Raw genomic sequence first — 27,851 nt, forward strand, 5'->3', positions numbered from 1 at the left:
GATCTGGATAACAGGCAGAAGATGGGGTGCCTGAGTGGCTCAGTCAGTTGAGCATCCGACTTCAGCTCAGGTCATGGTCTCGCAGTTCTTGAGTTTGAGCCTCGCGTCGGGCTCTGTGCTAACAAACAGCTCAGAGCCTGGAGCCTGCTTCGGATTCTGTATCTCTCTCTCTCTCCCTCTCCCCTGCTCATGCTCTGCCTCTCTCTATCTCTCAAAAATAAATAAATGTTAAAAAAAATTTTTTTGAAAAAAAAAAAACAGGCAGAAGATGGTGTATAATCAGGCTATTGATTAAACAGCTGATTTTACCTAGTTCCTTTTTATTAAAAAAAAAAAAAAAAATTGGAAGGGGATGAAAGGGTCAGGAGGTGCTATCACGTGAATAGCAAATAACAGGCCTAACCTTCCTCTCAACCTCAAACCGCTTCAAAAGTAATAAATAAATATCATCACTTCCTACCACTCTACATTTTCCTTTTGCACTAGCTCTTATGTAAGCAGTTTTTCTATAAGTAAATAGCACATTTAACCACAAGTTACAAACTCTTTTAGTCAACCTTCTATTTATACATTGAAATTTTCACACCTGATCATCAGAACTATTCTACAGAACTACTGGCAAGATGTTTTTAAAGAAGAAAACAGTGATTAAAGATGTAAAATGAGCATTGCTCAGCAGTCAGAGCAGGCAGGTACAAAAGTCACTCAAACACATCTGTTGGTTGGCTGAAGGAAATAAATCTTATTATATTAAAAAAATTATTTTCTAACTCCTCAGATACTCCCTAAACTTTCCAGTTATAATTCACCTTTTCCAGTTAGTTAAATCCTTAAAGCCATCTAATAGATATTATAGGGATTCAACAAAAATAACAAAAGCAAACAGTTGTGAGATATTTTTTTTAGAATTTTCAAATCCTCTGTAATATTCTTTAAAGAACGTAATTTTAATTACCCTCAACATGAAAAAATAAAACAATTTCAGGTTTCTCAAAAACTCTTCAATCTGTGCATTCGAAGGCATTCTTAAAATGACATCTCTTGTTCATGTTGTTAAATCTTCAGTCCTCATAATTCATAAATGAAAAAAAAACTGAAAATAACCTAAATATTCAAAGTGGGAGTAGTTTTAAAAATTACCTATGCATTCCATGAAAACCTATGAAAGTCACAGCAAAGTATTTTCAAAGAATACTTAATCGTATGAGAAAAATACTTGATACTTGTTTTCATTTGAAAACACCAAGCTACAGAACAATACAGCAGAACCTATTGTGAATGTATGTATGTGTATATATATATATGCATTTTTTTTTTTTTTAGATTTATTTTTGAGACAGTGCAAGCAAGGAAGGGGTGGGCGGCGGGGGGTGGTGGGTGGGGGGTGGGGAACAGAAGATCTGAAGTGGGCTCTGCGCTAACAGCAGTGAGCCCGATGTGAGGCTCAAACTCATGAGCTGGGAGATCATGACCTGAGCCGAACGAAGTCTGAAACTCAACCGACTGAGCCACCCAGGCACCCAATGAATGTTGTATTTGGAGAGAAAATCTTAGAAGATACAGGGAACAGCGATACATAATTTTAATTTTCTTCTGTATTCTGTGTCCTACCTATCCCATAATAATGGTCATATAATTAAAAAGGAAAACTATCTTCACTGGTTCTTGTTTCAACCAAATAAAAATTAACACTTAGTAGTTTTAAGATCCAGCATCACCAATTTGCTTTACATATACTGTACCTTCCTATTTTTTCCCTAAAGTCAAGCAAATATGCTTGTCATATCTTTCATAACTTTTACTTCTGCAGTTCCATCAAGGAGCATGTGCCTGACAGAAGTGATGGACTTGTATGCCTCAACTTCAACACACAGTTCACTAATCATTTCGCAATTGAATCCTCTCAATCTGGCTATCCCAGCAATATTCTTTAGCGACTTTACCAATAGATATCATTTTAGGCCTCAGTTGCTGTTGTACTGTTTTTGTACACGCCCCCCCCCCCCCAATCTGACCAATTTATGCTTATCTGGTGACCAAACTGCTACTAACATTCTTCCAACTCTAGTATTCTTTCATTTTTCCACACTAGATAAAGTGAAAACCAAACTTTTATTCCCTTTAAGTCTCCATGGCACCATATTCCTATATGGATTTTTTAGGGTGCTTCTGTTAAATGTTTTAGAATTGTGAAACCAGGATGGATAATCTCAAGAAAAAGAACTCAAAAACTACTTCCACGGGGTTTATGCTAACCAAATATGCATGATGATAAAAAAAATACCTGTTCTCCCATGCTTTTGCCTAAACAAGTAGTTCTGAAAGGATTAGAGCATTTAGGATTTAGTGTGCAGTGTTAGAAAAGAATCCAGACAGCAAAATTTTATCCTTTCCATGTCAATGTTCTAAAATCTTTCCCCTGAACGGAACTTATACAGACTAAATCAGTAAATTTCTCACTTTCAAATTTCTCCAACGATTAAGGCAAAAATACAGACCACCACTGCACCCCCTAAAATTCTAAGTGCCTCACAATAAAATTTAATGTCATCTAAAATACTATGATTTTCTAATGTCTACCTGTCAGGTCTACTTAAACCAAGTTAGATGAATCTGTATTTTGCATTTTCATAGCTTGTTGCAGCTGAAAACAATTTGGGCATGGCTAACTGGCTAACAATTATACAATAACACATTTTAACTTAGTGTATGTAATTTGCTTGTGTATATACAGAGATCATCTCTGGAAAGCAACAGAAGAAATTGGTTAACAGTGACTGCCTTTGTGGAGATCTTGCTGGCTGGGAAAAAAGAAATTTTATACTGTATTCCTTTTGGTACCTTTTGAAAATTTACTGAACCATGTAAATCTTGCAAATCTGTTAACTAATCTATACATAAATATGCATACACATACACTTCTTAAATTTCAGTATATCACCAAATGGAATCATATCCCAAGAAGATATCACAAATTACAGTATTTGGAAATTTCAAGTAATAAAAACAAAGTCTTTATTCTGGGTTTCTACAATCACCTCAACTAATTTTCAAAAACATATATGCTTAAATTTGCATATGGATATAACCCACCAAAATACGTGTGTGGGCACATGTATAGTTGGTAGTCTCTCATCTAGGATACTAAATTTAGATTAAATAATCAAGCAAAAATATAACGTTTTGCATTCCAAAGTCCTATTAATAGCAATTCCAGGTTTTTAAAAAACATTTTAATCCTTCTAGTTTATCCATGTAATGACAGATCAAATTTTGGATGTATAATTAAGCACTCCAATTTTATTTAAAAGTAAAGCATGACTATACCAGGGAAATCACGAGATAAACGGAATGAGACTTCTGTACTGGTTAAATAATGAAAGAAATAAGGACAAGAAATACTTCAAAATAAAAACACCCAAGATAATTATTTCATTCTTGATGTGCTGACTGGAAATAATCTTTGCAAAGGGTCACCTAACTAAAAACGTTAGTTCATTACAATGTGATATATGCTACAGGATACTTAACGTCTTTGGGAGAATCCTTCATATTTTACAGAAATTAGGAATGTTACGCAAAATGAGGTTTATAAAGATTTAAATCAGGTTTTGTTTAATTTTTTCCCTTAAATAATTATCACTAATGAAATCCATTCTTAAAAAAAAATTTCAGGGGGTTAGTACCCAAAATATACAAAAAACTTATACAACTCACTACCAAAAAACAAACAAACAATCCAATTAAAAAATGAGAAGACATGAACAGACATTTCTCCAGTAGACATACAGATGGCCACAGACACGTAAAAAAAATGCTCAACATCACTCATCATTAGAGAAATGCAAATCAGAACCACAATGAGATATCTTATACCAGTCAGAATGCTAAAATCAAAAACATAAGAAACAAGAAGTGGTGACAAAGATGTGGAGAATGAGGAACACTCAGGCACTATTGATGGGAATGCAACCTGGTGGAGCCACTATGGAAAACACTATAGAGATTCCTCAAAAACTTAAAATTAGGATTACCATACAATCTAGTAATTCCACTACTGGGTATTTACTCAAAGAATATAAAAAACCTAACTCAAAAAGACGCATGCACCCCTATGCTTATTACAGCATTATTTTTTTAAGTTTACTTATTTTGAGAGAGAGAGCACATGTGCACGCATGCAGGAGCAGGACAGAGGCAGAGAGAGAGGGACAGAGACAATCCCAAGCAGGCTCCACGCTGTCCACACAGAGCCTGAGGTGAGGCTCAAGCTCATGAACCATGAAACTATGACCTGAGCCTAAATCAAGAGTTGGACACTTAACCACCTGAGCCCCGCAGCAATATTTACAATAGCCAAAATATGGAAAGAACCCAAAGGTCCATCTATATAGATGAGTAGACAAAGAAGAGTAGCATACACACACACACACACACACACACACACACACACACACACACACACACAGGAATATTACTCAGCCATAAAAAAGAATGAAATCTTGCCACTTGCAACAACATGGATAGAGCTAGGGAGTATAATGCTAAATTAAATAACTCAGAGAAAGACAAGTACCATATGATTTCACTCATACGTGGAATTCAAGAAACAAAACAAAAAAAGAGACAAGCCAAAAACAGACCCGTAATTATAGACAACGAACTGATGGTTACCACAGGAGAGGCAGGTGGAAGGATGGGTGAAACAGGTGAAGGGGATTAAAGAGTACGGTTACCATGATGAGTACTGAGTAATGTATAGGACTGGTTTTTTTAAATTATTTTTTAATGTTTATTTATTTTTGAGAGAGAGAGACAAAGACAGAGCATGAGAGGGGTATGGACAGAGAGAGGGAGACAGAGAATCTAAAGCAGGTTCTAGGCTCTAAGCTGTCAACCCAGAGCCCAACGCAGGGCTCAAACTCACAACCTGTGAGATCATGACCTGAGCTGAAGTTGGATGTTTAATGGACTGAGCCACTCAGGAACCCCTGTAGAGAACTGGTGAATCACTACACTGTACAGCTGAAACTAAAAAACACTGTATGCTAATTATACTGGAATTTAAAAAAAAAATTAAAAATTTAAATCCTGAATTAAATAATCTGGGTTTATATAAAAATATAAGGCCATTTTAATGACTATGGAGCCATCAATGGTGACACAGACTATCTCAAAAGTATTATAAATTTTACTCTTACTCTGAAAAAGCAGTGTACATAAACACTTCCTCACTATAATATTTGCAATAACTCTTTAAACTGACATTATCTTTTGAAGGGTTAACAACTGTTTTTATATATTAAGGCAATGGTGTGGATTTGTGCTATCAAAATTAATTTTGTTATCCAATTTTAATGGAAAAGAAAAACATTTTCAACTTGATTATCAAAGGCACTATACTTCGTGGCAAAAAATGACTAATCAGCAACAAAACACCTGTTCTGTAGGAACTTTTAAATACATTTTCTCTTCAAAGTAAAAAATTAAGTAATCCGTAACATAGGATACAGTTTTAGTTAAGAAAAACTACACTTTAAAGAAAAAGGCAGGATGTGCTGCTTTCGAAAGAGCTTGAAAATAGTTTGAATGATTCAAACTTTCCTCTAACAAATGCCACAACAAAAAGGTTTGTCTTTCTCTTTGTAGGGAAAACAATAATTAATAGGTTGTTTGATTAGAAACTTAAAAATTCAGAGTTTCCCATTACCTCACTTTGACAAGTTTCATTTATTCTGACAGTGCCACTTTAAATACTAGGGGAGAAAAGTGAAATTAATATTACAATTTCTCTATTTTAAGAAATTATAAATGGTCCTAAAATATGTACATTTTTGAGTTGTCTTAGACAACTATCAAATTCTCAGAAGTGATTTAGTTCCTGTTCCTAGTCTTGCCCAGTTCATTTAGTCCTCCTGTGGAGCTTTTTAAAGTTCCAGTTTAGAGCTTTCAGCCCCAATTCCAGGCTTGAAAGTAAAATAAAATGCAATCTTTTTTTACTATTTGTATTCAACAGTGGAAGTGAAGGCAAAGACAAAACCATAAATTAAACTAGGAATTCTGTCTAAATTTCATATCCAAATTTATTCCTGTCCCTTCCTTACGAGGGACAAACAGGGGCACCCAAAAACCAATACAAAGAATGTTCACAGAAAGCATTATTCTTAATAGCGAAAAACATCAGACAAGGCTATGTTCAAAGCTCAATTAACAGAAACAAAAAATAACTTTAAAATGTTAATGTACAATTTGCAGTAAACTATAATTTTTTTTTAAATCTTAATGAACAATTTGGAATTAAGTCAGCAAGCTTCAAGAACACATTCACCTATCAAAAACCATGCTAAACATTCAAGAATGTCCAATTTTAAATGATCCTCACAATAGTTTTATAAATTGCCACTGTAAAACCTAAAGTCTAAAATTGACAGGTTATACATATCAACTAAAATTAAATAACTAATTAATTAAATTGATAGGCTAAACCTAAAATTCATGAAAAAACGCAAAGGACCCAGAATAGGCAGAAAAATCTTGCTAAAGACCAAAGCTGGAAGACTCTCACTTCTTGATTCTAAACTTGCTGCAAAGCTATAATAATCAAAACAGTGTAGAACTAGTACAAGGATGGACAATGGAATACAAGTGAAAGTCAAGAAATAAACCCATACTCCTATGGTCAACTGATTTTTGACAAGGGAGCCACGACTATTTAACTAAAAGAGAAGAGCCTTTCAACAAATGGCACTGGGACTAGAATGAAGCTGAACCTCCTTCTGACACCACACACAAAAACTGACCTCAAATGGATCACAGGCCTAAATGTAAGAGCTAAAACTATAAAACTCATAGAAGAAAACATTCGTGTATATACTCTTTGTGACTGTGGGTTAGGAAAAACTTCTTAAATAAAACAATAAAAGCATAAATGATTACAAATAAATTAAGCTGGACTTCATCAAAATTTAAAACTTCAATGCTTCAAAGGGTAGTATCAAGCTACCTCACACCAGATGGAACGGCGATTATCAAAGACACAAGACACAAAAAGTGTTGGCAAGGACATGGAGAAAAAGGAACAGTCGCATACTGTTGGTGGGAATGTGTATTTGTGTGCAGCCACTGTGGAAACACTATTCGTCAAAAAATGAAAAAAACAAATACCATACAATCCAGTAATTCCACCTCTGGGTGCATACCTGAGAAAATGAAAACATGAATTCAAAAAGATATATGAACACCTATGTTTACTACAGCATGATTTATAATAGCCAAGATATGGAAGGAACCCAAGTGTCCATCCATAGATGAATAAAGAAAATGTGGTATGTATACACAATGGACTATTACTCAGCCATTAAAAAAGAATGAAATCTTGCCATTTGTGATATGGATGGATCTAAGGTACATTATGCTAAGTGAAACAAGTCAGACAAACACAAATACCGTATGATTTCACTTATATGTGGAATCTAAAAACAACTGAAGAAAAAGAAACAGAAAAAACTGGTAAATCCAGAGAAAAAACTGGTGGTAGCCAGAAAAGAGGGGGGTGGGAGATAGGTGAAATAGATGATTAAGAGGTACAAACTTACAGTTAAAAAGTAAGTCAGAGGATGAAAAGTACACCTTAGGAAATCTATCAAAAATACTGCAACACTGTAAGACAGTAAGAGCACTTACACTGGTGAGCATTTCATAATACATGTAATTATCAAATACTGTACACCTGAAACTAATATGTCAACTATACTTCAATTAAAAATAATTTTTAAAAACAAATAAATACATGTTTAAAACAGGCACCTTCAAGAAAATGAAGAAGACAGCCCACAAAATAGAAAATATTAACAAAATCATCTATCTGATAAAAGACTAACCACAGTATAAAAAGAACTCTTACAACTCAATGATAAAAACACAAATAACCGAATCTAAAAATGGGCAGTGAGTCGACGGATACTCCTCCAAATAAAATATATAAATAAGCACATGAATAGATGTTCAACATTATTAGCCACCAGAGAATTGGAAATCAAAACCACAATGAGATACTACTTCACACCCATCCACTATAATAAAAATAGACAGCATTCCCCAGCATGTAGAAAAACTGGAACATCAGACATTGGGACTGTAAAACGTGCACCCACTTTGGAGAACAGGTTGGCAACTCCTCAAAATGTTAAAGAGTAACAATATGACCCAGCAATTCTATTCCCAAAAGAAATAAAGACATATTTCCACACAAAAACTTGTACCAAAAAATAGCAGTATTATTCAAAATAGCAAAAAAAAAGTGGAAACAACCAAACGTCCATCACTGATGAACAGATAAAATGTGGTATATACATACAATGGAACGTTTGGCCATAAAATGGAATTAAGTGCTGATACATGCTATACCATGGATGAACTTTGGAAACATGCTTAGGAAAGAAGCCAGTCACACAGAACACATATGATCCCATTTATATGACATGTCCAAAAGAGACAAATCTACAGAGGTAGAAATTTATAGATTAATAAGTTGCCTAGGGCTAAGTTAGGGGGGAAAGAGGTAATGACTGCTAATGGATACAGGGATTCTTTCTAAGGTGATGAAACTGTTCTAAACTGATGGTGATGTAACTGAACATATGAAAACCCCTGCATTATACACTTAAATGAGTGCACTGTATATATAGTATGTGCACTGTAACTTAATGCTTTTTTTTAAAGAAAACCCTGTCTAGTGTTTATATCACTTGCAGAAAACAAGAAATATTCAAAACAAATAACTCTGAACTGATTTGATTACTAAGTCTATGTGAGACACTTAAAAATAAGAATTTAAGACACACCTCCTAGTCACTGAAAGATTATTCCTTTAGATATTCACAAATTTTAACTAAAATGGAACTGTAGTATTTGCAAATGTTAGGACAAAAAATGAAATTCACCCAAGATACCTGAGTAAACATGTTACTTTCCTGTACACGGCCGAACTGCACTTCCCATTACAACAAACAATAACTGCAGAAAAACACTCCACACGGAGCCGGGGAAGTCATTCTCAAAGAACCACCTAATAATACTGAGTTAAGAGGAGGGGTGTGGAAAGAATGAGGAAGGGGAAAGAGCACAGGGCACAAGGGGAAGTCTTTCGTGCACTTAAGCCCAAGGAATTCAGTTACATTAAATTCAACTTTTATACGCTTTGTGAACAGGCCCAGAGGCAAAGTCCTGGGCGCAAACCGAAGAGCGGAGCTGCGAGGCCGAGAGGAAGTGCTGATCCAGGCCAAGCCCGCAAAGGATTTCGCATGGAAATGGTGGGGGGCAAAAGGGCTAAGATGGGGGCTGCGGTGCGGGAAGGAAGCGAGCACCCCCCACCGCCCGGCTCGGGCTGGCGCTCGCCGGCAGCGCGCAGCGGGAGGCGGCCGCGCCACGGGCCCGGCGTCCGCGTCCGAGCGGCTGGGCGCGCCCGGCGCCCAGAGCCTCCGGCGGGGCTGGGTCCCGTCTCCCGCCCCATCCGGCGCTTTGTCCCAGAGCGGGCGGCGAGCGGCCCCTTGGCGCCCCCACCGTGGGCTGAGGGGCCGCGCTGACAGTCCTCGCCCCCACAAGCGCTGGGAGCCTGTGAGACCCGGCGTCCGGCGGCCCGTCGCCCGCCTGGCTTCATCCAGGCGGGACCCAGCCGGCGGCGGTACGAGGACGCTAGCCCTTCCCGCGAAGCCTTAGCCGCCACCGCCGCCACCACCGCCGCCGCCGCAGCCGCCGCCCGGAGCGCACACAGGCCGACGTCAGGCGCAGAAAGCCTCACACCCCAAAACGCACACAATTTCCAACCTCCCTCTCTTACCCAAAAATTCTCGACGAAATGCGCCATGACCATCCTGCCGCCACCGCGCCGGGTTCCGCGTCCGCGTCCGCCCGCCGCTGTGTAAACACGGGCCCGGCCCCCACGGCGCCCCCGCCTTTCCCCGCCGCCGCCGCCGCCGCCGCCGCCGCCTTCTTCCCGGAGACCGGCCCGCACCCTCCAGGGCGCATGCGCCACCTAGCGGCTGCCTTCGCGGGCGAGCTCTTGAATGCCACCGCCTTGGTTGCGCATGCGCCCCGCGTCCCATTCCTGGGATTTGGTCACCTTCCTTTTTATCCCGCGCGAGCGCGGGCTGGGCCAAATTGAGTATTCTCTTGGGAATGGTGGAGAACCGGGTTCTTGAGGAGTCACTTGGGAGACTGTCCGCACCCTTTGCGGTACAATAGGTACTGGCCCAGGAACGGAGCGAAGAAATGAGCTGGCCAATGGCATTGGGTACGACAGCCTGGCTGCCTGCTCTCTTCCTCTTCTCAAGTCTTGCTTCCCCGGCCTTCGAGGATCTTGAAGGAACCGAAGTCTGGTCGAGCTGGGATAGGAGAAACTTGGCGTCTAGCCACCGGGAGGAGACAGGGAAACCTTTGGTCAACAGGGTGCCTTTCCTTAACAAGGAACTAAGAACCAAAACAAAACCTTCCGAGGCCGGAAAAGGAGGAGACGCCCAGTGTCGCCTGAGAGTCGCTGGAGCTGCGGGAGACCCAAGCACGAAGTCCCCTGCCCAAACCGCTGACCTCTAGCACGCCAGGAGCAAACCAGCCAGTCCGGGTGACAGCAGGAACGTGGCCCCGAAGGAAGGAATTTCCCTGATCCAGGCAGTTAAAAAAAAAGTCTCTTCCAGGACTTGTTCATTTAAGCCCCTAGTTCTCTTAGCAACTTGTACATTTTGGAAAAAGAAACAAGTTTAAACACGTCCTGGCATAACATAAACTAAATCCCTTTCCCACACCTTGCTTTCCAGAGGTTAGGGGAAAAAATGAAATCCTCGTGGATAGGCCTCAAGTTCACTGTCACCAGGTCAGCTAGATGCAAAGTCTACAGTTCTTGAAGCCAAACCCCACTAATAGATTTAGTGTAGTTTAACTATATACATATATTACACCTCCTCAGATCTTGCGATTGAAACATAATGAACACTACAACAATGTTTTTTCAACCTCAAAAGCAAAAACCACGGTGCCAGGATGGCTCAGTTGCTTGAGTGTCAGACTGTTGAGTTCGGCTCAGGTCATGATCCCAGGCTGGTGGGACAGAGACCCACTTCAGGCTTAGTGCTGAGCGTGGACCCGGCTTGGAATTTTCCCTCTCCCTCCCCGCGCGCCCCCCCTCCCCCCCCCCCCCCGTGCTCTCTCTCTCTCTCTCTCTCCCTCTGCCCTATTCCCCGACTTGCACTCTCTCTCTCAAATAAAAAAAAATGATAACAAAAAAATAAAAAAGCAAAAATCACATAGCGCCTTGCACCTGGGTGAACCTGTAAAGTATTTGTTGAATTGGGAATAATTGGATAATGGTATTGTGATGGTATCTTTTTTAAGCATATCTTTTAGAAATATATAGGATGTAATGATAACACATCTAGGATTTGCTTTAAAATAACCATGAGGGGGATCCCTGTGGCTCAGTCGGTTGACGGTCTGATTTTGGCTCAGGTCTCACGGTTTGTGAGTTTGAGCCCTGTGAGGGGCTCTGTGCTGACAGCTCGGAGCCTGGAGTCTGCTTCAAATTCTGGGTCTCCCTCTCTCTCTGTCCCTCTCCCCTTCATGCTTTCTCTCTCTCTCTCTCTCTCAAAAATAAACATTAAAAAAAATTTTTTTAATAACCATGAAGAAGAAACAAAGAATAGGAGTATTGATGAAACAGGATTGACCACGAGTTGATAATTGTTGAGAGCTAGGTAATGGAAATATGGTGGTTCACTATACACTACTATACTCTTTTTGTATATGTTTGCTATTTCCTTTTCTTTAAAAAGTCTTCATGAAACTATCATTTGCATCTAACTTAACATAAGTCTAACTTAGAAATTTGCTATATCTCTCTAAACCATTAGTCTAGCACTGTCTTTCTTCATCCTGAAGAAATTCTAAAAATATATACAAACATCTAGATCACTCTACAAGTAAGCATGGCATTAAAATCCTAGGCACTACCCAGCTTAGACCTGGGGAGGAGAAGTCTTATCTTGGACCCATACTTTAAAAGACCTCACATATTACTAACATATTATTTATTAAAAAACTAATAGGTGCCTCTGACACTCTCGAGCTGAGGCTGAACTCTGGCCCATAACTACATATACCCTCTCCCATGACCAACACTTATTCAGGCCCGTGAGAAACACTTCTCCGTAGCCCTTGTGCTGTGTCTTCAAAACAAAAGGTAGAACTCCAAGATACTGTGAAAATCTGTGGGTGGGATAGCTGCGCATATCACAGAGAGACTGCTTTGGGGTTCAGACAGAATCTGAGCAACAGAAGTGCTTAAAAGACAAATTAGTTAACTTGTTGAATTATTCCTCCCAACATGAATGCAATAGATTCTTGCATAACAAAGTACCGTTTTACATAACAAAGTGGTATCAAGCACAGATTTTCTTTTTTTTAGTGTTGCAACACTGACAATTTAGCACAGTACTCAAATAACTGCGCATGGTACGCTAGTCTCCGTTTGTACTCCTACCTCTGGTCCCATAAATATTAGAGGCAGGCTTACCACAAAGATAAATATTCTGTGTATTTTACGTACTTACAAGGTTCATTGGGGCCAAAACACCATACCTAAAACACCAAAATGCCATAATTGCCTGATATTTAAATTGTGGAAATTTATTGTAAACAGTGACTAAGGTGACTAAATTTCAGACAGGATGGTGAAGTAGAAGAAAAATGTGGGTGGTATTAGCTACATTCTGTTCTCTCAAGTGAAGCTTCCTGGGATGCACATACAGTCTGGCAGAGCATACATAAAGCCCTGAGAGGGTAGCTCACTTATATGTGCCATTAAGTATTTGTGACCCAAACACTTAGTCCTTACTCATCCAAACACATTCCAAAACTATTAAAAACTGACACAGGAGCGCCTGGGTGGCTTAGTCAGTTGAGCATCTGACTCTTGATTTCAGCTCAGGTCATGATCTCACAGTTTCATGAGTTTGAGCCCACATCAAGCTCTGCACTGACAACGTGCAGCCTGCTTGAGATCCTCTCTCTCTCTCTCTCTCTCTCTCTCTCTCTCCTCTTCCTCCTCCTCCTCCTCCCCCACTTGCACCCTCTCTGTCTCTCTCAAAATAAATAAACTTAAAAAAAAAAACTGACACAAATAACAGTGTTCCACTCCTTGCCTGGCACTTAAGAGTCACTCAATAAATGGCGGAACAATGGATGAATGATTGAACCTATCACAGAAATGTCAAGGTGGATAAGACTTTGAATATGCAGTAAACCCATTCATCTGTTACTCATACTCTTAATTGCATATGGTGCTAGATCTTAGAGCTTATAAAAATAGCATTATTGATGTTCTACTTGAGTTAATTTTCTCATTATTTTAAATGTTTTTGAAAGAATTCTTTGGGGCTTGAGTATACTTGAGTATACTTCTTAAAGGATAAGCTGCCTTTTGTAATAAAAATAAAATTAAATTGAGATAATAAAGTCAGGATTGGCTCCCAGAGGAGATCTCCTCTTGCGAAGGGCCTCTAAACAAGTTGGCCTTCAACTTTTGGGTGTCCCCACCACCAGATTCATCTTCCTTGTAGGATCTCTCTCTAATTATACCTCCTATCAACATGCTTCGAGGGGACACTGTTGGTCGGCATTGAACTCTGCCCCAAACATGTATGCTATAATCCAAAGCTATAACATAACAGCTATAATATAATTTGACAAGTGGTAGCAAATAAGACAGGAGAAATTAACACAAAATAAATCTACATTCTCTGGTTTACAAAAATATGACTTTGTCTCCAACATTTGAGGACAAGATACTCAGAGAACATCCCCTTTTCATTCCTTAGCTTGATCTCTTATTTCCCATCTTGGTTTCACAGCTCATACCCCCTTAATCAACAGTTAGTTATAAAGGCCGCTTTCTCATTACTTCCTTTAAACTAGTTCTGTTCGAGGGGTGCCTGGGTGCCTCTGTCAGTTAAGTGTCTGCCTTTGGCTCAGGTCATGACCTCATGGTTCATGAGTTAAGACCCACATCAGCCTCTGTGCTGACAGCTCAGAGCCTGGAGCCTGCTTCATATTCTGTGTATCTCTCTCTCTCTCTCTCTCTCTCTCTCTCTCCCGCTGGTGCTCTAGCTCGCTCTCTCTCAAAAATAAACATTAAAAAAATTTTTTTTAATAAATAAATAAAACTAGTTCTGTTTCAGAAGAGTTGCCTATAAAGTAAAACACATTTTTCCCATTTTGCAAATGAGAAGCTTTTATAAACCTCTCCTATTTCCTAACTTCTTGAAAGGGGAGCATCCTGTGTCAGATGCGGTAGTCCTCTGTACTTATCTTGTACTTGATGATAACAAGACGCAAAAGGACTGAGGGTCATTAAAAGGCAGAAGAGAAAGAAGTAGATCCCTGAAGTCTGGTGTTCTCTTGGTTTTCCTTACTCAATAGCAGCATACTGAAAGCAAAAACTTTACGCAAAACAGAAAGAAACGCAAAAGCTTGGCAGATGGTATCCAGGCAGGCTGCTATACAAGGGCCAGGAGACAGAAACATGCTAATCAAAGTGCAGAATGGAGCTAAATATCACCCTGCACACACTCTTCTCATTTCAGAGCGGCTTGCTAGGCACACCCTTCTTCTCTCCTGAGTGTACCTGGAATTGACTGCCTGCTCTTTGATGTGGCATCATCTCTTCCTCCAGAATGAGATGTACTTCCCAGTGGACTCTTCTTATCATGCTATCTGTGAAAGAAACATAAAACACCTGACAGGTTGTTCAGAGGTTTACAGTGCTAGTGATCACAGGGAACCCAAACAGTTTTCAAAAGAAGAGACAGGGGACGCATTTCTTGATCTCGAGGTCATGAGTTTGAGCCCCTCATTGGGTGTAGAGATTACTTAAAAAAAAATTTTTTTTTTTAATGTTTATTTATTTCTGAGACAAAGAGAGACAGAGCATGAGTGGGGGAGGGGCAGAGAGAGAGAAAGAGACACAGAATCAGAAGCAGGCTCCAGGCTCTGAGCTGTCAGCACAGAGCTGGATGCGGGGCTCGAACTCACAAACTGTGAGATCATGACCTGAGCCGAAGTCAGTCGCTCAACCAACTGAGCCACCCAGGTGCCCCTTTAAATTTTTATAAAGTAAGAAAAGAGAAATTGGTAAATTACAGAAAGTCATAAATGTACAAAGTATGATAATGTAAAAACATATAAATATGTTTGTCCTTAATAAGTGGAAAGGCAGAAGATGACATGGGAAATACATTAAAGTTATGTGTATAAAAAACTATGAGTGCAAATGGACAAAAATCAAAAGCAAGCATGAAAAATGTGTGTGTTACAGTGGTGAGATTATGACAATTACTAAACATCTAAATTTATTTTAATGTAATAACATAGTACAATTTAAAGAGCAATCACTGTTCTTTGTTTTCATTTGAATATAGATGTAATTGGGCCAAATCTGCCCTAAGTCTTTCACTAACTCTCTCCTCTCATTTATTCAGGCAATAGACAATTATCGGGCGCTTAATACAATGAAAAGACTACCTCTGCTTTTAAGAAATTCACAATCTAATATAGACTCATAAGAAAGAAAACAATAGAGACAATGACAATTGCAAAATAATGCACCTAGAAGAGTGCCTGGCATATAGCTGAAAACCAATAAACATTTATGAAATGAATACATGAACTGTTTGTTCTGAACCTCTCAAAGAAATTCAATTTTTTCCTTTTTCTTTTTCTTTTTCTATTTCTCTCTCCCCCTACCCTCTCTTTGTCTCTGTCTCTTTCGGTCTTTTCAAGAAAAGTGACAAGAGGGGTGCCTGGGTGGCTCAGGTCCATGGCTTAAGCATCCAACTCTTGATTTCTGGTCAGGTCATGATCTCGTGGTTCGTGAGTTCAAAGTCCTACATCAGGATCTGTGCTGACGGCAGGGAGCCTGCTTGAGTTTCTGTCTCCCTCTCTCATGGCCCCTGCCCACTTGTTCTCTCTCTCTTTCAAAATATATTAAAAAAAAAAAAAAAAAAAAGACACCCCTGTCTTTTCTTACTTTTGGAAACTGTGTTGGGTTCCCTGTGATCACTAGCACTGTAAACCCTTCAACAACCTGTCAGGTGTTTTATGTTTCTTTCACAGACAGCATGATAAGAGAGTCCACTGGAAAGTACATCTCATTCTGGAGGAAGAGATGATGCCACGTCAAAGAACAGGCAGGAAACTGACCTCGATTCACAGGATGTTTCTTCCATTAGCACAGAGGTCTTTGGGTCCCTGGGGGAGTAGATTCCAGAGCCACTTATAAAACTCAGGGCTTCCGGGAGCAGCTAGCCCCCTAGGAGCTGGCTACGTATGGGAACTGGGAGAACAGAGCACTAGGGATTATAACCATAGGAGCCCAAGAGAGAGGCACCTTTGGGTGAGCTAAGAATATAGGGGGGGTGGGCTTTGTCTCCCTTGAAGATTTGCTGAGGCCTGAGCAGAGACCTCAGTGCACCTTGTGCAACTGTGTAGCGCTAGGTATCAGCAGTAACACAGTGTACTGGTAAGAAGGATAGTCCCTGAGTTTCTTGGACAAATGAGGGGAAGGAAGAGTAACAAACATTTACTGTACACATATAGGCCCTCTTCTAAATACTGGGCAGTCCAATAGTAAAAGAGACAAACAACTTCATTATTCTCATGGCACTAAGTGTGGGAAGACAGGCCCTAAGGATAGTGATACATACTATGACATATAATTGGGATACATTGAGGCAGGGAGCGGGGACTTCTTCTCCACCTGGAGTGGCATCCCTAAGGAAGCGACATTTGAGCAGCAAACTGAATGAACCAAAGGAAACAGCCGTGCAAATGTCGGCAGAGAGGTCCACGTGGAAGGATCAAACAATGCAAAGGCCCAGAGTTAGCAATGAGCTTGATGTGTTCAAGTAAGTGGAAAGGAGGCCAGCATAGTTGGAGTGGTGGTCAAATGGGAAATGATAAAAGATGAAAGCAGAGTCAAGGACGGAGAGACTGGTTCATAGTCTAAGTGGCATAGGAAGCCAATGGAGGGTTTTAAAGCTGCAGAGATACCTGGTTTATGTTTTAAAAGATCACATTGACTGCTCTGGGTGAAAGGATGAGGGGGTGGTAACTGGGAGGCCACTCAAAACATAGATGCAATAGTCCTGACAAGAGAGGACACGCAGGAACTAGCTGACAGCAGTGGAAGTGAAAAGAAGAAGCAGTCAAGCTTAAGATCTATTTTGATTGTGAAGCTAACAGAATTTGCTGATGGATCGGGCATGGGGTATGAAGGGAAGAAAGAAATCAAGGATGATCTAGCAGTTATGCCTGAGAAGTAGGTGTAAAATGGTGCCACAGAGGTGGAAAAGATAGGAAGAGCTGCTGTTCTGGAGAAAGGAAGGAGGACCCAAGTGTTCTGATTGGCCAGGTTAGGCTGAAGCGCCTATTGGAAATCCAAGTGGAAATGTCCATCAGGCACCTGGATGTGTGATTTGGGAGCTCAGGACAGAGGCTGCATTGAAGACAACATTGAGGATCATCAACAAATAGAGATGAGATCACAGAGAGAGAAGAGAGGAGGGGGGACCGAACAAAAAGCTCTGGGGCACTTCTGCACTTTCAGGTCAGGGGAAGTAGCTGAGCCTGCAATAGAGATTAAGGAAGAGAAGCAAAGTAGAAGAAAGGTCAGGAAAAAAAAGGGATGACGGGGCGCCTGGGTGGGTCAGTCGGTTAAGCGTCCAACTTTAGCTCAAGTCATGATCTCACGGTTCGTGAGTTCACACCCCGTGTCCATTTCTCTGCCGTCAGCACAGAGCCCACTTTGGGTCCTCTCTCTCCCTCTCTCTGTGCCCCTCCCCTGCTAGCATTCTTTCTATCTCTAAAAAATAAATAAACATAACAAATTTATAACAATATAAGAAAAAGAAAAAGAAAAAAAAAGGGGGAAAAAGGGATGACGTTGAAGCCAGGAGAATGTTTTAAGAGCTGGTCAGAGGAGGACAAACACTGAGAAATGACCAATGGAGAGAGCCTTGGCAAGTGGTGGAGATATAAATATGGTGAGAATGGGTTGAAGGGAGAAGGGGAAGTAAAGACCACAAGTAAAGACACAGCTGGTTCAAGAAGTTTTGCTGTGAAAGGGAACGGTGACGAAAGCGGGGCGTGTTAAGATGAGCAGTGCGAAGTCATGCTGGGATGCCACAAGGTTGAGCCAAAGTGATAGAAAGGGAAGATAATGGTAGAAATGTGGTCCTTAACTAGAGGAAAGGACATGAGATTGAGAGTACAACTGGAGCTACAGAAGAGTGCTTCTGGATTAGACCTGCTAGGTCTCATAGGATCCTAATCACTTAGTTGGAAAAAACAACCCTAACTGCATGTGCAGTCATAGCTTTGCACCAGAAAGGCCCCTTTCATGAATCTCCCTCACTGAATCCTCACATTAAGCCTATGATGCCATTACTATTATTGTCCCAATTTTACAGATGAGAAAATATGCTCCAGAAAATTAAATCAATTGCCAAGGTCAAAAAATCTAGCAAGTGGTAAACTACTGTTAACTGTGGAAAATTTATTCACAGAGTGGTAAACTACTGTTCATAGAAGCGTGAAGAAAGTGTTAGGAAGGAAGGTAGGTGAGGCCACAAGAAACAGAAGAGGTCAAAAAAGGTGATTGGTCAAGGGTGGAAGTTAAATTCATCGAATCAGGGCTTTTATTTTTATTTATTTGTTTTTAATATTTATTTACTTTGGGGAGAGTGTGAGAGGGGGAGGCGCAGAGAGGGGGGGCACAGAGGATCCAAAGTAGGGTCTGTGCCGACAGGCCGACAGCAGCGGGGCCGATGTGGGTAGGGCTAGAACTCATGAATCTCAAGATCATGACCTGAGCTAAAGTCAACCACTCAACCACTGAACCACCCAGGTGGCCCTATGGTTGTTTGTTTGTTTTTTTAACTCACGATCTGGTGTTCGTCAGACAGTTCCTTGGTTACTGTCTTTCTAACCCAGGTGCTCTGAATGAATATGAATGCTAACTAATAAGGATCCCATAAAAATTTCAAACAAAGATATTTACATCTTATTCTTTTAAAAAAAAAACCTTTTCTGTCCTCACTGTCAGTTCTGAAACATGCAAAAAATATAATTGTCCAAAAACTCAGATTCTAATCAAAACCTAAAGCTGTCCCACCCCAAACAGGATGTCTGACAAATGTATCAAAAACCAGCCACTTTTCAAAAGACATGAATAGACACTTCTCTAAAGAAGACATCCAGATGGCCAACCGACACATGAAAAAATGCTCAACATCACTTATCATCAGGGAAATACAAATCAAAATCACAGTGAGATACCACCTCACACCTGTCAGAATGGCTAACATGAACAACTCAGGCGACAACAGATGTTGACAGAGGATGCGGAGAAAGAGGATCTCTTTTGCAGTGCTGGTGGGAATGCAAGCTGGTGCAGCCCCTCTGGAAAACAGTATGGAGGTTCCTCAAAAAACTAAAAATAGAACTACCCTACCACCCAGCAATTGCACTACTAGGCATTTATCCAAGGGATACAGGTGTGCTGTTTTGAAGGGACACACGCACGCCCATGTTTATAGCAGCACTATCAACAATAGCCAAAGTATGGAAAGAGCCCAAATGTCCATCGGTGGATGCATGGATAAAGAAGAGGTGGTATATATATACAATGGAGTATTACTCAGCCATCAAAAAGAATGAAATCTTGCCATTTGCAACTACGTGGATGGAACTGGAGGGTATTACGCTAAGTGGAATTAGTCAGAGAAAGACAAAAATCATATGACTTCACTCATATGAGGACTTTGAGACAAAACAGATGAACATAAGGGAAGGGAAACAAAAAGAATATAAAAACAGGGAGGGGGACAAAACAGAAGAGACTCATAAATATGGAGAACAAACTGAGAGTTACTGGAGGGGCTGTGGGAGGGGGAATAAGCTAAATGGGTAAGAGGCACTAAGGAATCTACTCCTGAAATCATTGTTTCCCCATATGCTAACTAATTTGGATGTAAATTAAAAAAAATAAAAATAAAATAAAACAAGTTAAAAAAATAGCCACTTTTGCGCACCTTGGTGGCTCAGTGGTTCAAGTGTCCAACTTTGGCTCAGGTCATGATCTCTCCGTTCATGAGTTCAAGGACAGCATCGGGCTCTGTGCTGACAGCTTGGAGCCTGGAGCCTGCTTCGGATTCTGTGTCTCCCTCTCTCTTGGCCTCTGCCCCGCTTGTGCTCTGTCTCTTTATCAAAAATAAATAAATATATTTTTAAAAAGTCACTTTTGATGGGCAGAGGGGACAGCAACCAAAGGAGTCTGTAGATATGACTGCAATGTTCTCTAGCAAATCCTTAAGAAAAACCACTAAATCCTGATGAACTATTTGCAGGGAGGCAACTGGACTGGCCAAACTGGCCAGATCCAAAGGTGACACAACAAAATTTCATTTCTAGCCTTACAACTCCACCGGATGACATCTGCCTTAATACGCTTTTTTAAAAATACTGTTTCAAGAACAAACTGTCACCAAGTAGTTTTTTTTTTTTCCATTTAAATCCAGAAAATGTATGTTTTTTTTTTCTTCCCACTTCCCATATGCTGGCTAAAACCACCCCTTTCTTCAAGCTGTCTTCGAGCACAACTCCTCCAAAAAAAGAAAACTGCTAAACCATTACCTTCTGGGTAATCTCACTTATATTGCATCTTTCCTCCATGTATTCACAGATCTATTCTTTAGATTAAGTAGTTTATATCTTGGGGGTGCCAGGGTGGCTCAGTTGGTTAAGCATCCAACTCTTGATTGCAGCTCAGGTCATGATCTCATGGTTCATGAGTTCAAGCCCTGAGTCGGGCTGTTCTGGCAGTGTGGAGCCTGCTTGGGATTCTCTCTGTCTCACGCTGTCCCTCCCTCTTTCTCTCTCTCAAACATAATAAACATACAGAGAGAGAGAGAGAGAGAGAGACCTGGCTTTTACAACTTTTGAGTTTTGTTGCATGTGAATGTACTACTTATTTTAAAAAAGATGAGAACTCACAGGGTGCCTGGCTAGCTTAGTTGGTAGTGCATGTGACTCTTAATCTCGGGGTTCTGATTTGGAGCCCCATGTGGGACATAGAAGAAATAAATAAAATAAAAATAGATTAAAAACTTAAACATTAAAAAGAAAGAAAGAAATCGAAATAATTTTCCCCAGATGTTAAAAAATGGTAGTGAAACTAGGTTTGGGGTTAGGCACCAGTCAAAGTTACAGAAACCAATTGGATGTTTGGGAGCAAAAAACACAGACATTTTACCACTGAAGGTACGAGTATGTAAAACAGAACAAAAGTAAAATGTTCTATTAATTTTTCACTTCAGTGACTATTTGACTGCTTCAGTTGCGTAAAATTATTGTGTCCGACTTGATTTTCTCGATTTTATGGGACTGTTCTACTGTCTCCTACAAGTAAATATCCCATAGAGAAATCTGAAGTAAGCCTGAATTAGTTTTCCTTTTTTACATCATTTTTTCTTTTTTTATTTTTTTTTTTTAAATTTTTTTTTTCAACGTTTATTTATTTTTGGGACAGAGAGAGACAGAGCATGAACGGGGGAGGGGCAGAGAGAGAGGGAGACACAGAATCAGAAACAGGCTCCAGGCTCTGAGCCATCAGCCCAGAGCCCGATGCGGGGCTCGAACTCACGGACCGCGAGATCGTGACCTGGCTGAAGTCGGACGCTTAACCGACTGCGCCACCCAGGCGCCCCTTTACATCATTTTTTCAATCTGTCTGTTCAAAAGGTTATCTGCTTTTGTTTGAAGTTAAAGAAATTTATTACAATATATCTTATTGGAGATGTTCCACATTCATTTTGTCTGTGACTCTGTTAGGATAGGCTAAATTACTATAATAGATCCCAAATAAAATGAAATGGCCGTAACAAAATAAAGTTTATTTCTCCCTAGGGTAAATGTCTACACTAGGTGTTCCAGATCATAGAACAACTCTCCTCCACACAGTGATGCAGGGACTCCAGCCATGCCCAGCTCTTTGGAAGAAGGGAAAAACAAATTTTGGTATCTGGCAAGCAGATTTGGCCAATGATATGTGGTGTCTCTTTGATCAGTTGGTATAAGTCTTTTGTTACTGGAATATCCTTTTTTTTTTAAACTTGTTTTTAATGTTTATTTATTTTTGAGAGAGAGAGAAAGAAAGAAAGAGAGACAGAGCATGAGCGGGGAGGGGCAAAGAGAGAGGGAGACATAGAATCCGAAGCAGGCTCCAGGCTGTGAGCTGTCAGAGCCCGTCGCGAGGCTTGAACTCACGAACTCTGAGATCATGACCTGAGCCAAAGCTGGACGCTCAACTGCTCAACGGATTGAGCCACCCAGGTGCCTCTGGAATGTCCTTTTGAATTATATCTTAAATGCTTCTTAAATGTTCATTTAAATGTTATCTTAACTATCTTATTGCAGTGTTTAAGCCTGACAGACACCAATCATGCATACATAGATTTGTTATCCCTTGTTTTCCAAAATTCTTATTTTTCTCTCTGATCCTTTTAAATTTTAAAAAATTTTCATTTTGTTTTGTTCTTTTTTTTAAAACCTGTCCTCTGTGTACCTACCTCACTGTGTTTTCAGCAATACCTATTTCCCTTTGTGCTGCTTCCTTTTCTTTTAATTTTTTAAAAGTTTATTTATTTATTATTTTGAAAGACAGAGAGCACAAGTGGTCGAGGGGCAGAGAGAGAGAGAGGGAGAGACAGAGAATCCCAAGCATGCTCCACACTATCAGCTGCTTTTTTCCCCCCAATTTTTAAAAAAAGTAATCACTACACCCAGCCTGGGGCTCCAACTCAGGACTCTGAGATCAGGAATCACATGCTCTACTGACTGATCCAGCCAGGCCCCTCTTTGCAATTTTTATTTTCTTTTCATTTCTTCATGAGCCCAACTGTCTCATGTCATCAACATAAAGAAAACTTATCTCCGTGTTTTCATGTTATGTTCCCTTAAATCTTATATATCTGCTTTATGCTCTTGTTTTATACAGATTAATAAAGATAAAATTTTAGGGGCTCCTAGGTGGCTCAGTTGGTTAAGCATCCGACTTCAGCTCAGGTCATGATCTCGTGGTTCACGAGTTCGAGGCCCATGTCAGGCTCTGTGTGGACAGCTCAGAGCCTGGAACCTGCATCAGATTCCGTGTTTCCCTCTCTCTCTGCCCCTCCCCAGCTCACACTCTGTCTCTCTCTCAAAAATAAATAAGCATTAAACAAAAATGAGATAAAATTTTAAAACTTAATTTGTTTGGCCTCAGTTTTTATCTGCTCCGTGGTGAAAATTCTTCATCTGTCATTTGTTTTGCCTGTCCACCCCCCTCCCCTTCTTTCTTGTCTCTTTCTATAGCTCTATGCTAGCTCTTTTTTTTTTTTTCTTAACTTATGCAGCTTTAAATGAACTATTAAGACAGCAATTTACTGGAATTTTGTGTGAGAGATGCCAGGACACATTCATAGTCAGAAGAAACTGTCCCCATAACACATGGTTGGTTTTGTGTGTGTATCAGTTCCTTTGGATTTTGCTTCTCTGTAGCCTATTTAAGGTCTGCACCAAAGGGATGACACAATGCAGTCTCCCCCTTTCCCTCCTCCCTCAACAACTTCCTGAAAAATATGATTAGTCTATGATATTTCTTGCTTAAATCAACTTCCTTAGCTTTTTCTCAGTAACAAACTGATTCCAGAGACGTTCTCACCACCTCCATTGTTACAAAAGAGGGACTATTAATTTTCACCCTAAGCAATGCACTTTACTTTAGAGTCATAGTTCAACTGGCTTTTTCTCAGATATGCAGCTCTGGGTTCCATGCTTCCCTGACCTCTGTTTGACCTTTGCCAGGTTGGCAGTATTTCTTCCTATTTTAGCTTTAGATGCCTTCTAGTTTCATCAGATATGGAGTTGGCAAAATTCTTCTGATTACTTATGGGTGGTTTCTAAAAACAGAGGAAGGAGGAGCGCCTGGGTGGCTCAGTTGGTCGGTTATCTGACTTGGGCTCGGGTCATGATCTCACAGTTTGTGAATTTGAGCCCCTCATTGATTGGACTCTGAGCTGACAGCTCAGAACCTGGAGCGGGCTTCAGATTCTGTATCTCCCTCTCTCTCTTTGCCCCTCCCCTGCTTGTGCTCTCTCTCTCTCACTCTCTCTCTCTCTCTCTCTCAAAAATAAACATTAAAATTTTTTAAAAAAATAATAGAGGGGCACCTGGGTGGCTCGGTCCATTAAGCGTCCCACTTCGGCTCAGGTCATGATCTCACAGTCCGTGAGTTCGAGCCCCGCATTGGGCTCTGTGCTGACCACTCAAAGCCTGGAGCCTGTTTCAGATTCTGTGTCTCCCTCTCTCTCTGCCCCTCCCCTGTTCATGCTCTGTCTCTCTCTGTCTCAAAAATAAATAAACGTTAAAAAAAAATTTTTTTTAAATAATAGAAACAGAGGAAGGAAAGACTTTTCATTGTCATGTTAGTTAATACTTGGCTATCTTTAGAAGATAATTTTGCATTAATTCTGCTTGGCATATAATAAGCCTCTTCTGTCCAAGTCCCTCTTTAGTTTTGGGAAATGCTTTTTTCTTATTTCTTTAATAATTTCTTCCTTTGCATTCTCACAGTACTATACCTACAATTTTTGTTGTACTTCTCTTCCAAGTCTCTTAACATTACTTTTTTCTTTTTTTCTTCCATTCTGTTTCTTTCTTTCTTTTTTCTCTTACTCTCTCTCTCTCTCTCTCTATCCCATCTTTCCTTCATTTTCTCTCTCCCTTTCTTTCTTTTTTCTTTTCATTTTTTGGCATACCATTTTGGAATAGTTTTTGCTACTCAGTTTTCCAACTCATTTGTTGCATATTCACCCCCAACTATTATGTTTAACAATCATATTTTTAATTTTTCATCAATTCTGGTTGTGTTTCATAGCAGCTCTTTCAGCTTACTCTGAGGATATTAACTATGTTTAATCTGTTTCCATTAACTCTGTATTTTTATTCCTAGGCTAGTTCTGTTTGTTGAATTTGCTACTCTCTTTCATGATCTTGGTTTTCCCAAAATGTTTGTTGAATCCAAAATTCCTATTTGTTGGTGCAGGTCTAAACTGAACTTCTTTCATAATTGGAATGCATTTGCTCACTTCAAATAAGAACTCCTGTTTACCTGCAGTGAATGCATGTTTTGATTACAGGAATCTGCCTCATAGGATTGTGGAGGGATAGGCAGACTATGTGGGTAACTTCTCTTTTTAGCATAGTTTCTCTGACCCTCCGGGCATTGTCCTTTTTCTCTAATCTTAGCTTACACTGGAGCAGTGGTATGCTGGTAAATGTTTAACAACCATCGCTAGAGTGAAGGGAGCACACCTTGATTTGTAGCATTTGCTGATTTCCAGGTTATAAATCTTCCTTCCCCAGCCAATTTCAAGCTAGTGATATAATATCTGGGAGTTGGAAAAAGATGTGCACATAGACTTCCAAGAGCCTTGGTCTGCTGTGATAAATAATTACTTCAGAAAACTATACCTATGGCCTTCAGGTGGCCCATGCAAAGGACTTAGCTGCTGCAGGAGCAGCTCCAGGAGTTGGTGACTTGGCAGGGTTTTAGAAGTATGGCTCAACTCTTTATTTCATTAACTGCTCCAGTGCCCTGTTCTCTGTTTTAGGTTCTTCTGCTCTGCTAGATTTGTCTGTCAATCAATTCCTATTTCCTTTATTCTTTTTTCTTAAAAAATGTTTATTTTTTAAATTTTTTTAGTTTTTAAAATTTACATCCAAATTAGTTAGCATATAGTGAAACAATGATTTCAGGAGTAGATTCCTTAGTGCCCCTTACCCATTTAGCCCATCCCCCCTCCCACAACCCCTCCTGTAACCCTCTGTTTATTCTCCATATTTATGAGTCTCTTGTGTTCTGTCCCCCTCCCTGTTTTTATATTATTTTTGCTTCCCTTCCCTTATGTTCATCTGTTCTGTGTCTTAAAGTCCTCATATGAGTGAAGTCATATGATATTTGTGTTTCTCTGACTGACTAATTTCACTTAGCATTATACCCTCTAGTTCCATGCATGAAATGTTTGTTTATTTTTGAGGCGGGGGGAGAGGCACAGAGAGGGAAACAGAGGATTGGAAGTGGGCTCCACACTGACAGCAGTGAGCCCAAGGTGAGGCCCAAACTCACGAGCCACAAGATCATGACCTGAGCTGAAGTTGGGCGCTCAGCCAACTGAGCCACCCTGGTGCCCCTCCTTTATTCTTTTCAAAAGTTCCTTACTATATTGGTCTGCTAGAAGTACCCTGATTTTCCTGTGTTGCTTTGAATTTCTTTCTTTTTTCCTTTTTTTTTTTGAATTTATTTTTCTATTTCTTTGCTACTTAATTGGGATTTGAAAAAGAGGTGACAAAGCAGAAGTCCCTCTCCTATTTCATCATGTCTTGTCTTGTTTTCATTAGAAGTCACGTCCTCTTATTTCAGGTTGATTCTGATCTGCTATGATCACTGGTTTTCCTGTAAGCTCATTGCCCTGAATGATGGTTTGACTAACCAGGGCCACTGGCTGCTGGAAAGTTTTAAGGAACAGGGGTAATTGATTGAGGCTATCTGCCTCTCCGCGTGGGCTCCCAATGAGGAGCACAATGCTGTGCTCATAGAGGCCGTTCTCAATGGCCAGAGAGAAGCTTAGCAGGTGTCTTACCTCCAGGGTGGAGGACAGCTAGTGGCTTGGAGTGGCAGGTGGCTTCCAAAGGTGGCCAGAGCAGAAGGATCCAGGTGAACATTTTCCATGCTTACAGGCCAAATGAGATGGCTGCCCAGATTTATTCAGAAGGTAGTCAGTCCCAGATCTCCTCCATGTGACTCTTTGGTCGATGCACCTGGGACCCCAACACTTGGAAGGCCCGCTCTGGCCAGGAACAACTTTTACTTCACCTGGAAACATGGGCAGGTGGGCATAGAACAGAGTAAGTCTGTCCCTGGGGTACAATCTCCTTCCAGTTAACTATATGGCAGTCAGTGTTCTAAGCCTTTATATGAGTTAACTCATTTAATTGTCATGACAAACTTCTAAAGTAGGTATTATTATTATTCTGAGTTTACAGATGGAGCAACTGAGACACAGAAAGGTCACACAGTCAGTAAGTGGTTGAGGCATGATTCAACCCGGGAAGTCTTATGACAGCTGTGGTGAGTCAGTGGTGGTGGATTCCAGGTAGGTGTGTGTATGGGTAGGTATGTTGTGGTTTCCCCTCTGATGGAAAACTCCCAAAGCACTGAACCAAAGAGGTGGCAGCAGGTCCCAGATCCTTCTCAGGTGTGCAGGCTCACCCAGGAGCTCAGCAGGCTAAATCCCAGGTCACATTAAAGAGGCAGGCTGGGGCACCTAGGTGGCTCAGTCAGTTGAGTGTCCAACTCTTGACTTGAGCTCAGGTTGTGATCTCATGCTTCATGAGATCCAGCTCTGTGTGGTTCTGTGCCGACAGTGGAGCTGGCTTGGGATTTTCTCCCCCTCCTTCTCTCTCTGGCCCTCCCTCTCTCACGCACTCTCTCTCTCTCTCAAAATAAATAAATAAACTTTTTAAAAAAATCTTAAAAAAGAGGCAGGTTTACAACCAGTCTATCTCCTTGTGATTTATGATTTTAGACAAAAGATTTGAGATACAAAAAGAAATTAAAAAAAAAAAAGGGGGGGAGCCTGGGTGGCTCAGTCAGTTAAGCGTCCGACTTCAGCTGAGGTCATGATCTCGTAGTCCGTGAGTTCGAGCCC

The 27,851-nt window shown here is 40.5% G+C and overlaps 1 protein-coding gene and 1 long non-coding RNA gene across 4 annotated transcripts in view; both read right to left on the reverse strand.

Annotated features, from left to right (window-relative positions):
- Positions 1–9,991, reverse strand: part of FCHO2 (FCH and mu domain containing endocytic adaptor 2) — a 124,279-nt gene extending 114,288 nt beyond the window's left edge. For 2 of the 3 annotated variants that reach the window (XM_086699157.1, XM_086699150.1), the window contains exon 1: positions 9,839–9,991. In XM_086699157.1, coding sequence (XP_086555283.1) covers positions 9,839–9,871 — 33 coding nt within the window. In that variant the 5' untranslated portion in view covers positions 9,872–9,991. The remainder of the gene's footprint in view (positions 1–9,838) is intronic. The other variant, XM_086699141.1, reaches the window with a different exon arrangement.
- A 9,470-nt stretch (positions 9,992–19,461) lies between these two features.
- Positions 19,462–27,755, reverse strand: LOC147584341 (uncharacterized). The gene is made up of 3 exons (XR_015255361.1): positions 26,784–27,755; positions 20,136–20,303; positions 19,462–19,503 (listed from the first exon to the last, which is right to left on the reverse strand). It is a non-coding gene; the product is annotated as an uncharacterized LOC147584341 (long non-coding RNA).
- Positions 27,756–27,851: the final 96 nt, after the last annotated feature.

The sequence above is a fragment of the Puma concolor genome, chromosome A1, assembly GCF_028749965.1.
Source record: "Puma concolor isolate L17-30 chromosome A1, mPumCon1.1.hap2, whole genome shotgun sequence".
Lineage (NCBI taxonomy): Eukaryota > Metazoa > Chordata > Mammalia > Carnivora > Felidae > Puma > Puma concolor.